This window comes from Pongo pygmaeus, chromosome 1, assembly GCF_028885625.2.
Source record: "Pongo pygmaeus isolate AG05252 chromosome 1, NHGRI_mPonPyg2-v2.0_pri, whole genome shotgun sequence".
Taxonomy (NCBI): Eukaryota; Metazoa; Chordata; class Mammalia; order Primates; family Hominidae; genus Pongo; species Pongo pygmaeus.
The window spans coordinates 144,899,507-144,912,109 of NC_072373.2; the positions used below are offsets into that span (position 1 = coordinate 144,899,507).

General features: G+C 40.7%; 1 protein-coding gene across 2 annotated transcripts in view; it reads left to right on the forward strand.

The window, feature by feature from the left end:
• Positions 1 to 1,698: 1,698 nt before the first annotated feature.
• Positions 1,699 to 12,603, forward strand: part of SYDE2 (synapse defective Rho GTPase homolog 2) — a 47,557-nt gene continuing 36,652 nt past the window's right edge. For both annotated transcript variants that reach the window (XM_054478123.2, XM_054478124.2), the window contains exon 1: positions 1,699 to 3,172. In XM_054478123.2, coding sequence (XP_054334098.2) covers positions 1,837 to 3,172 — 1,336 coding nt within the window. In that variant the 5' untranslated portion in view covers positions 1,699 to 1,836. The remainder of the gene's footprint in view (positions 3,173 to 12,603) is intronic.

Genomic DNA, 12,603 nt, shown 5'->3' on the forward strand with positions numbered 1-12,603 from the left:
CAGAGATGACTTCATAAACAAGAAGGCTGTTGAGCCGAGTTTTATTATTTTATTCTTATTATTTTGAGACAGAGTCTCCCTCAGTCATCTAGGTTGGAATGAAGTGTCATGATCTCAGTTCATTGCAGCTTCAGCCTCACAGGCTCAAGAGATCCTCCCACCGCGGCCTCTAGAGTAGCTAGGACTACAGGTGTACACCACCACATCTAGCCAATTTTTTTTGTGTTTTTTTGTTTTTGTTTCTCGTAGAGACCAGGTTGTGCCATGTTGTCCAGGCTGGTCTTGAACTCCTGAGCTCAAGCAATCTGCCCATCTCGGCCTTTCAAAGTGCTAAGATTACAGGAATGAGCCACCCCGCCTGGCCTAGAGCACAGTTTTAGAGAGTGGGTAAGATTTCTGCAAATCTTCTCTCTTATCTGCAAATCTCAGATGCAGATAACAATTATTCCAGAAAGCAGAGACTAGGTACTAATAAAGGTAGTATAGTCAAAGCACAGAGATTGGAGCCATTGGACAACAAAAAAACAACTGACATAGGAAAATATACTACAGTTGCAAATAAGGTAAATTAGGGCAAAACTATTTCATTTTATTCAGTAATGCAAACATTTATTCAACAAATATTTTCTTAAGTATTTGAGTATCTACTAAGTGCATGTACTGTGCTGGGTGTCAGTATATTTATGAGTAACTCAGAAAAAGGCCCTTTCTACTATGTAAACACTAAAAAAAAGTAACTCAAATCACGGATGATAGCACGACTGATTCTTATCAGTCATTGAATCAATTAATCTCTGGCAACGAGGGGTACTTGAGTTTGCAACTGCTATCCAGAACCTGGAATTTAACATTTTTGGGAGACAGCTGTTATTTCCAGATTACACTGTGTCTCAATTTCAATTCAATTGCTTCTCAACTCACTATTTAAATTAAAATGAAGCGTTAACTTTTTTCTATTAGAAAGCTGCAAACCTGTATGATAATCTTGTAGGTAGGGTGATGGAGCGACATAATGTTTGTGGCTCCATTTTACAAGTTTTGGCTGATGTAAGAATTAATTTTGTTAGCATGCATTAACTGAAATAAAGAAGGAAAAACAGACTTAAAAGAGACATCGGTGGGTGGGTTTTGTTTTGTTTTTGATAAAAGAACTCATAGAAAAGGAATCGCTGTAAATTTCTTTTAGCTAGCTAGCTCTCTGGGCAATTAAAATGATTGATACAGTTCTAGAACACATGCACCGAGATACACCTGCACTCATACTTTGTCCGTCAAAACAATCTTTGTTTTCTCTCAAGCTAGGACTTGCTATGCCGAAGACACACCTCGTGCAGCGGTGGCGGTGAAGGTGCTGGGGTGACAGCCAGGAGGGCACTTTCCCTTTCTCGGGCTCCTTAACCAAAACTTTGCAGCCACCAGCCCAGACTCACGTTCCTGCTCGTTCTTCTTTCCTCTGCCTCAACTCTCCCCGCACCCTTCGCGCTCTGCGCGCCCACCCCTGCTTCCGTCGGTCAGCTTCAGCCGACCTACTACCTACCTCCCGGCCCGCGACCTCCGCCTCCACCTGCACCACTCGCCCACCCCGAGAACCCACCACTGCCGCCCCCGGCCCGCGCGCCCCGTCGCGGCCCGGGGCTCCGGGGCATGCGCGTTGCGGCGCCATCGCCCTCCCCCACGCCTTCCCGCGGCAGAGTTATGCCAAGTATGTGAGGAGCCGGCGAGGGCCAGCGCCGGTCATGGGGAGCCGCCGCCGCCTCCGCGAGCGCGGTTTTCTCCGCAGCGGGGCTCCCACCTCTCCCCCCGGCGGGGGTGAGCCTCGCGGCTAAGGCAGAGGGGATGGCGGACCCTCTGAGGAGGACGCTGTCCAGGCTCAGGGGAAGGCGGGGTCCTCGCGGCACCGGGGGGCTAGGGCTCCGGGCGGCAGCCGCAGCTGCGGTGGCGGCCTCTTCGGCAGCCGCGGGAGACGCGTGGGGTGCCGCAGACACCCCCCCACGTGAGCACGCCGGGGGAGCCGGGCCGAGCCTACAGCAGCCCTCGCTGTCACCTGAGGCGTGGGGTCCCGGGGCGCGGGTCCCCGGAGGGCACCCGGAGCAGTTGGGGGCGCTCGGGCCTCGGCCGCGCGGCGGGCAGGAGGCCGCCCCCCGGAGCCATGGGCTCGCCCACGCCCCTCCGCACTCCCCGGAGGGCTCCGAGGGCAGCGGAGAGGAGGAGGAAGAGGACGAGAACGAAGACGACTACGATGCCGACTACTACGAAAACCTGCCCGGCAGCTCGCAGTCTGCGCCCGAGCCTGAGGGGGCGGAGGCGGAACGGCGTCCCCCGCCTCCCCCAGCGGCGGGCTCCTCCCTGGGGGCGGAGGGCGGCCTCCTGGAGACAGGCAGGCTGCGGACCCAGTTGCGAGAGGCCTATTATCTGCTGATCCAGGCCATGCACGACCTGCCCCCTGACTCGGGCGCGCGGCGGGGTGGCGGGGGCTTGGCTGATCACGGCTTCCCCGCGGGAGCCCGGGCTCCGGGCCAGCCGCCTTCCCGCGGCGCCGCGGAACGCCGAGCCTGCCCCCGAGACGGGGAGCGGGGAGGGGGCGGACGCCCTCGGCAGCAGGTGTCCCCGCCCCGGTCGCCTCAGAGGGAGTCGCGGGGAGGCCAGCTGCGGACTCCTCGGATGCGGCCGTCCTGCAGCAGAAGCCTCGAGAGCCTCCGGGTGGGTGCCAAGCCGCCTCCCTTCCAGCGGTGGCCGAGCGACAGCTGGATCAGGTGCGGCGCGCACGGGGACTGGGACGAGCCCCCGCCACGTGGAGGCAGGATGGATGGCTGGAGTGGGGACCGCGCCCGGGCGGCTGCACCCACCGGCCTCCAGCCTTCAGGCTCCAAGAACCACGGCTGCTCCTCGGGAAGCCCTTTCAGGGATCCAGCGGGGTCCTCTGTGATACGCGGCGGCAAAGGAGACCGCCAGGAAGGCCCCTCCTTCCTCAAGCCGCCGGCAGTGACAGTCAAGAAGCTGCAGAAGTGGATGTACAAAGGGCGTCTGCTGTCTCTGGGAATGAAGGGTCGTGCCCATAGGACGGCCCCCAAAGTCACAGGAACGCAGGCAGTCTCCCCAAATGTGGGAGCTTTGAAAGTGCGTGAAAACCGTGTCCTGTCGGTGCCTCCAGACCAAAGAATTACGCTGACAGGTAGGATACTTTGCGATCAAAATGCTAGCACCGCGAGCCTTACTGTTTACCGACTGGGCTTCTGTCTTAAGAGCCAAGAAAAAGGTATGTTTTTGCAGACAGGTACGTTACCGGGCGAAACTAAGTGTCATGTAAGTGGCAGCTTAAAGTAATTTCGGGGTTACTTAATGTAATGCATTTACTCGTTTTGCTTTTTTTTTTGTTTGTTTGTTTAAATCAGACAATGGCATGAAGAATTGGGGTTGTGTTTTCTTCTCGAAAAACCAGTGTGCCTATTCCCTAAGTATTACCTAAATGAGTAAAGGTTAAGTTTAACACACTTTTAGTAAGTTTACAGATGGGCGGCACTGTCTTGATTTTTATTCTTTGTAGCTCTAGGCAAATCCGTAGACTTTTGGGGAGTTTGTAAATTTGAATTTGATTCAAGGTAGATTTTATAGGCTTCATAAACTGTCATTTTACTCATTACAACTTTTTTTTTTTTTGCCTCTCCCAGGCACGCACACACATGCATACATACACACAACCAAAAACCCAAACAAACCAAACAAAAAAACCCTACCATAAGTAGAATTTTTTAGTCAGGTAGTATTTCACATACACCGACCTGCCTCCCCCCGACAAAGAAACCTCAACAAAGTAAGTAATCTTTTTATTGTGAAAAATCAAGGACACTAACATTTTAATCAAAAGAAAAATGTTCCTCAGGTACTTTTTTTTTTTAAAGCAGTCATTTGCAAACTTAAACCCTATTTATATGAGAAGTAAATTAGTTTTTTAAAAAGTATATTGATCCTTAGGATTATGCTCCCTATTTTGTATGTGCATGATTTTTAACTATCACTGAAGGTTTAGGTTATCAATTCTAGAAACCTGTCAATTATGTTGTAAATATCAAAATATCTTTCCTGAAAGGAGTATAATATCTTCAAAGTCAGCCACAACAACATGGTCTTTTGAATACTCTTACATATAAAAATTTTTAGTGAGCATAAAGATTTATAAGTCAGGAATAATTTTGAAAACATTAAATCCTGAAATGTAAAAGGTATTCACAGTACTTGGCGGTTTCTCTGGTAGTAATTACAAATCCTACAGGACTGGATTTATACACATTAACTTTGTTTAACCAATAAACACACAACAGTGGGGAGAAACAAAGTTCACAAAACTTCTTATCAATGAAGACAAATCAAATGATTCATTCAAAGTGTGTGCCAACTTGCAAAGTTTTTTCCTGTCTATACGGCTCTAATACATACCTGTCAAATTTTATTCTCAAGTTAAATATTCCATTTCACTTGAACAAAAGGATAATAGAATGTAAATTCTTTGTTAAGAGAGGTGTACTTTATATTAAGTTCATATTAAACATGCATTTCCAGGAGTAATTTGTAATCATTTATTATATTTTATTGCCACAATATTTTTACCTCCCCCACTTTGGCTTAGTTTTAACTCTTGGTACCATAGTTGAATTTCAGCCATAACAAAAAATAGTCAAATATTTTTCACCCTTTTGTCACAGAGCTAAAACATTTACCATGTGATGGCTTTTAATGCCCCCAGTAGTAAACATTCAAGGATTTTTAAAGTAATAAATACAGTTCCTTTAAGAATGAATTTGATTTTTGCATTAAGCAACTAATTAAATGAAACTGCTTAGAAATTAAAATGAAACAGAATTATTACGTGATAGTATTTTAGATATTTTATGAGAAATCTAAGCCAAAGCTACCATAATCTCTGGTTTAAACAACTCTCAGATGTTACTTCCTTTTAAATCACTAACTCATTTTTCAGGAGGGATAAAAATAATTTGTGCAGTGTTTACATATCTAGTATAGATTTGGAGAGCTTTTTAAAAAAATTATTTTTCATGAAGTTTAGTTGGTCTTATTAAGTCCATTCTGGATACATTTAGGTGGTTCTCATACAATTTTTATAGCCCCCAAAATGGAGATATGCTGTCATTTAACGACAGCTACAAGGAAAAGAACAGAGGGATTAAGCAGTTTGCCCAAGATCACTCAGTAGGTACCTGTGTATGGATTCAAACTACTATGTGGATTCAAACCCAAGGCGTCATGAGTTTGAAAAAAGCCCCTGTTTATATAAGATCAGAGACTCTAGAGTTCTTTAAAGGTCTGATCCAATTAATTCTATTAAATTGCTTGGATTGAGGATATGGGTGAATTTCAACAAGGCATAGCGGGGTAAGTAACTTCCTCAAAGTTGCAGAGAAGATGGGAGAATCTTAGGCCAGGTTTAAAGACATTTTAAAAAGTAATTGCTGGGCCGGGCGCGGTGGCTCATGCCTGTAATCCCAGCACTTTGGGAGGCCGAGGCGGGCAGATCACGACGTCAGGAGATCGAGACCATCCTGGCTAACACGGTGAAACCCCGTCTCTACTAAAAATACAAAAAATTAGCCCGGCGTGGTGGTGGGTGCCTGTAGTCCCAGCTACTTGGGAGGCTGAGGCAGGAGAATGGCGTGAACCTGGGAGGCGGAGCTTGTAGTGAGCCAAGATGGCGCCACTGCACTCTAGCCTGGGAGACAGAGCAAGACTCCGTCTCAAAAAAAAAAAAAAAACAATTAAATTAAATTAAAAAAAGCAATTGCTGTATCCATTTTAAACGTTTACCTTTAAATATTTACTTACTTCAAATTGATGTAACTTGACTTCTACTTTTAAATCGTGTTTTCTGCAAAACTTATTTGGAGCGGTCTAGATGAACCAGTACATTCTTGTTTATGTAAAGATGTTAAATATCCTAAAAGGTTTATAGCACATTTTTCTGTACAGTATTATTCATATTTTGTCAAAATAAAATTATATTTAGAATTTGTAATACAGAATAATTATTCAGTGAAATGGAGATACTTTATATAGGTATTGTGAAAATTTTTGAGACTATATGACAAATGGAAACACAAATGATTTTCTATTTTGATTTCTGGCTCCTACTAAGAACTTTTGATAATATTATAATGCCAAAAGATTTGATGCAGTTAAGTATGTAGTGTTCACAGATTGGCCGAATTGTTCCTAATTGAGATGATTATTTAAGAAATCTAAAGTCATTACACATAATAAAAATTGTCAAGTTTCTGCAAGCCTTAAGATTACAAAGGAATCTTAATGTGTTTGCCAACTATACATCATTATAAATCTTTATGAATAAGTTTTAATTAGCATATAGTTTTCAGAAACAAATTCAAAAGCACCTTTTATTGCTTTAAAAAATAATTAGCCTACTTTGCCTCCACTTTTCCTGCTACATGGTCTGTGAAAGAAAAAACTTTAGACTGTATAACTTAGTATTTTGTCTAAAATTTTTAGACAGTTATTTTAAGGTAGTATTAATTAGTTTGGTATGATCTTTAACCATCTTAAAGTGAAGTTGACACTATGACTTGATTCCCATCTACTTTTCTCAAGTATTTGTAACTCTGATTTTTTATCTTTATGAATTACATAGTCTTTATGAATTTTTCCAACAATTTTTTTCTGTATTGGCTCTCTTCAAGATGAGTAGCAATAGGTATATAGTTTTTGACAGTCTTCTAGTTTTAAATCTCTTCCTGAGAGATTCTGCTATTGTGGTGCTAGAAAGCAAGTGCAGTTGCTTTTTTTTTTTCTTTTTCTGGAAGAGTGCCATGGAACATTGGAGTTGCTGGTGGCTGGAAAACTTCGAGAATTACAAATTCAGCAGAAAATAGTGTTGTGTTGATTTGAAAGTCCTACATTTCTAGACCAGTGGCTCCCAAGAAATGTTGTGTTTATTTTTTAAGAAGGCTGTTTGCTAGACCTTTGTCACTCAAAATGTGGTTCACTGTTTTAGAGCAGTGCTTTTCAAACTTAATGTCCATATGAATTCCCTGGAAATTTTGTTGAAATGCAGATTCTATAGGTGTGGGGTGGGACCTGAGATTCTGCTCCCAATGTAGATGCTGCTGTCTGGTGGACCATGCTTTTGAATAGTAAGCTTCTAGAGCTCTCACATCCCCGAAGTTTTAAAAAAACATTCTACCTTATTCTGATACTTGGTACTTAAACTACCCCTAATAGAGCAAAGCACTTGGGCTCTTTTTGCTTCAGTTTTATGTATATGAATTAAGGTACTTACTACTTATATATTACACATTTGAGCAGTTCCCTCTATATTGGCCTCATCTTGCACTAAGAAGTATTAGTGAGATTTTGGAAATGCAAGAGAGGAGGCCATGTAGTACAATGGTTAACAGAATAGAGATTCTGGGTTTCTGGTCAGACTACCACTTACCAGGCTTGTGACCTTGGATAAGTTACTCAACCTTGTGTAGCCTCAGTCCTCAGGTTGCTGTGAGGATGAAAAAAGATAATCCATTTGGTACTGTGCCTGGCACTTACTTGTTATTATCAAGGGGAAGGCAAGCAGGCTTTGTGAGAATACTGCTTTGCCTCAGATCATTAGGATTCTAGATGGAGAGTGAAAAGATCGAAGTTGAGGAGTACTGCCTTGAGGAGCACTGAGAATTGAGCTAGAGGGTACCTTTTTGGGGGTATTTATTTATTCTGCTCATCTTTTGTGCTCCTTTCTCTTGCTGCTCCCTGTTACTTTTGTGGAACTGAAAACAGTCTCAGAGTTTTCTTCTCTACTTTCCCGTCTCAAAAGCTAACACACAGCTTTTTTTTTTCTTTAGGGTTTTTATTGCTAGCCACAAGGGAATGAAAATAAAAAAGGTGCTTCTTTCCTTTTCATTCTATCCCTCTCCCCCTTTTAGATTTGTCTAGGAAAGATAAAGATACACACACACATATACACACACAGAAACTTAAGACTTAAGCTTATTCTAGTAATTTCATCTGGACTGCCAAGTTTGACTGTAAGCAGGGGATACTTGTACTTATTTAGAAACAGGATTTTAATAAATATTAAAATGTTTAATGCTTTTAAAACATAGATTTAAACATCTAATACAGTGTTCATAAGATACTTTTATTTGGGATTTTTAAAGAGAAGTAAGGAAAAGCAAGAGAGTTTATTTCTGCAGAATTTTTAAAATGATGAAAAGATGTCTCTCTAGGTGTACTACACATTTTTTTTGTTTTAGACGGAGTCTAGCTCTGTCGCCCAGCCTGGTGTGCAGTGGCGTGATCTTGGCTCACTGCAAACTCTGCCTCCCGGGTTCACGCCATTCTCCTGCCTCAGCCTCCCGAGTAGCTGGGACTACAGGCGCCCGCCACCATGCTTGGCTAATTTTTTGTATTTTTAGTAGAGACAGGGTTTCACCGTGTTAGCCAGGATGGTCTCGATCTCCTGACCTCGTGATCCGCCCACCTCGGCCTCCCAAAGCGCTGGGATTACAGGCATGAGCCACCGCGCCCGGTCGGTACTACACATTTTCAGTGAGGGTTGAAATATATAATTTCTTGGAAAATTTACTGATGCATTTGAGCTGGGGGCACTAGTTAAATGTTCAGTAAGTAATGTAGATTTATTATGAAATAATAGTTGAGAAAACAGAATTGACTTGGGTAGTTCACCTCTGTGTGGAATATTTTTCTGAGTGAAAAACTTTTAATTGCCATTTCTTCTCTTACAGATTCAAAGTAAAATTACTTCAATTAGAATCTGAAAATTATCCCATAACATGTATAGTTGCAAGAGACTGAGGACTTTTTTGCCTTGTAACTTTGCATACTTATTTTTATATTTTTAGTTGGACCTTCTTTCAATATGTGTGTGTGTGTGTATATATATAACTTATATGTTATATTTTTATATATGAAATATATTTTATTATATATTGTATGTATTTTTATATATAATATATAATTTAATATATAGGCAACAGTGAGACCCTGTCTCTACAAAAAATTTATAATTTATAGGCAATATATAGGCAACAGTGAGACCCTTTCTCTACAAAAAAATTTATAATTTATAAATAACATATTTTATATATATGAAGCTAAAACTCTTAAATTTATGCTAATATGGTTAAACATTGTTGCATTAAATGGGAGGGAAGATTGCAAATAGCTTTCCATATCTATGAATTTACATTCATATGGATCCATTTAAGTGAGTTAAAAATGTTTTAAATAATTTATAAATAATTGCTCAAGTTTATTATCTTGAATAATGTGTTGATTAATTCAGTTTAATAAATAAATTTGGCCTTTGTAATATTATATATTTATAATACACAATATAAATTATAATAATGTGCCATTTATCTATAAGTTTAAAGTTCAGCATCATTTATTTTAAAATATTTGGCAATAGCAATCAGAGTGAATGGATTCAAGCTTTTATAGTTTGTAATTTCATTGAAAATAGTGGCTAGACATGGTGGCTCACACCGTAATTCCAGCACTTTGGGAGGGGGAAGCAGGAGGATCACTTGAGCCTGGGAGTTCCAGACCAGCCTAGGCAACATAGTGAGACCCTGTCTCTACCAAAAGAAAAAAAAGAAATTAGCCAGGTGTGGTGGTGCAAGCCTGTAGTCCTAGCTTCTTGGGAGGCTGAGGTGGGAGGATCACCTGAGCCTGGGAGGTTGAGGTTGCTGTGAGCCATAATAGTGCCACTGTGCTCCAGCCTGGGTGACAGAGTGAGACCCTATCTAGTAAAAAAATAATTCCTTTTAATATTATACTTTCATTAAATGATTATATCAACGGAAGTATCAACTTGCTTAAATGTGGGATACTGGTAGCTTTATTTTTCTCACTGCAGTTCCTTGCAATGTAGTAGAAACATGTTTAAAGACTCATTTATAGTGTATGTCAGAAAACTCCAAAAAGACATAAATAATGAATGTGTCTAGCTATATAAAAATTTGGAATTTCTAAGAGATGTCTGAGAAAAAGATAAAGTAAGATGTGGCTCATAGCCATCATGAGTAATGTAATTTTATACTGTTTGCTTCACATTTAAATTGGGTCAAACTATAATATCCTGTGAAGGTCTGAAATACTGTTAAGTAATACTGGATTTGAACTTAAATGTGAAATAGATTTAGACTTCAGTGCACCTGGCAAAATCATGTGATCACTGAAAACCCAGAAACCCCAGTGATTGCTGAGTATGTTTTGATTTTCAGTTGTTGATTTTAAGTGTAATGGAGACAGAACCAAAGAAAGACTCTTGAATTTCCCTTATAGTAGCCTAGGTATATCACCACAAACTTTGGAGTCAGAATGAGTTTGAGTGCTGCCTTTTCCATTTACCAACAAGGTATTCTTGAACAAGTTACTTGACGTTTTTGAGTAGAACTTTATAGTTTTTCAAGTATTTTGAACATTATTTCACTTAGTTCTTACCAGCAGCCACTTTAATTTATAAGACAAATTGGGATGAATATCCCCATATTCAGAGAGGGTTGCCTACTTCTGTACTGTTTGTGAGTAGCATGGTATGGGTAGCATGGTGTGGTTTGTGGGTAGCATGGTGAGTGGAGCATGGGTTTTAAAGTTAGACAGGCTTAAATTTGAATCCTAGGGCTAGCGACTTGACCATATTTCTCATACTCTTTGATGCCCATGATGGTAATCATACCTGTTTTATAGGATTGTTCTAGAGGTTAAATGAGGTTGGGGGCCTCCTTACTGCTTTATCTCTCATGCCTGCCACATAACAGTCACTCATTTGTGGAGTAAATAAATGCCTGGCATAGTAGGTATTCATGGGAGCTTCCTTCCCTTCTGATTTCTAGTCTAATTCCTGCATCTGGAATTGAATGTGACTTGCAATTTGTGTTTACGGTTTGTTTATTTATTTATTTATTATTAATCTGCTTGGTTGGGTACATGTTTAGGATTTTGTAAAAGGAAAAATTTACTTTTTTTTTTTTTTTTTTTTTTTAAGAGACAGGGTCTCACTCTGTTGCCCAGGCTAGAGTGCAGTGGCACAATCATAGCTCACTGCAGCCTCACATTCCTGGGCTCAGGCAATCTTCCCAGCTTAGCCTACAAAGTAGCTAGGATGACAGGTGTGTGCCACCACACCTGGCTAATTTTTAAATTTTTTGTAGAGATAGAGTCTTGCCATGTTGCCCAGGCTGGACATTTGGATTTTTTAAAGGATTTTCTTTTCAGTAGAAGGGAGGTTACTGAAAACCTTGATTACGCGTAAATCTGATTTTTTAGTTGTTTTAAGCTCCTTGTAGCTTAGTGTGTTTTATCACTCTATTTTTAGACCATTATTTTTTACTTGCTGTGCCAATAAGATGAGTTGACCGTATAATTCCATAATTTAGAAACCTGAGATGATCTTAGATTTTTACAAATGTGGTTTTAATTATGTACGGTGAATTTTTATTATAATGATAGTTATATACTTAGCTTATGGACTGTCATTGAAGCCTGCTTTACAACTCTGGAAACACAAAATATTTTCCTCTTTAGATGAAATTAATGTTATGTATACATTTGTAGAGTCTTACTTATATTAAGATATGCATGTATCTAAGCATTTGAGGTCTCCCATTGGACTATTTTTTTTTTTTTTTTTTTTGAGACGGAGTCTGGCTCTGTTACCCAGGCTGGAGTGCAGTGGCGCGATCTCGGCTCACCACAACCTCTGCCTCCTGGGTTCAAGCTATTCTCCTGCCTCAGCCTCCTGAATAGCTGGGACTACAGGTGCGCGCCACCATGCCCGGCTAATTTTTGTATTTTTAATAGAGACGGGGTTTCACTATGTTGGTCAGGGTGGTCTCAAACTCCTGACCTCGTGATCTGCCCGCCTCGGCCTCGCAAAGTGCTGGGATTACAGGCATAAGCCACTGCGCAGGGCCTGGACTATGAATTTCTTAAGGGAAGGGATTGTTTTGTTCATTCTTATTTCTCTGCTGCTTAAGTTTGTGCCTGGCCAAAAAAAATAATAGCTGTGTAGTGCATACTGTGAGATGGCATACCTGCTTCTAATCTGGGGCCTTCTGAAGGGATTTTTGTTTTTAGTTCTGCCCTAGATATTTAGAACTTAAACCCTACATAAGGTGCCATTGTGTTATATGGATAGGAAGCCAATGTTATGTTGACATTTTAATATCAGTAAGGCATACTTTCTTATTAGGTTTGAAAGTTAATCTTTGTGTGAAAAGGGTAGGAGGAATATTATATTTCTAAGTACTTCTGTTCCTTGTAATAATGAATTGAAACTTATTCAAATATTGATTAGAGGTATACTATGTATAAAGCATTCTAGATAATCTTTTTATAAGGTATGTTTTGCTTAGGGTAAAGGCTTTGTTAGCACTGTAGTTTTTATAAAGGCAGTCTCAGAGTTTGTATATCCTTTTTCTTAGAATTCTTTGACACTTATATTAGCAGTTTGATTTCTAAATAATGTAAATCATATCTATATGTAAAATTCAAATTTTTTCTAGTTCAATTTTAGTCTCTGAATGTGATTGTTGTTACTTTTTGTTTAAAAAAATTTTT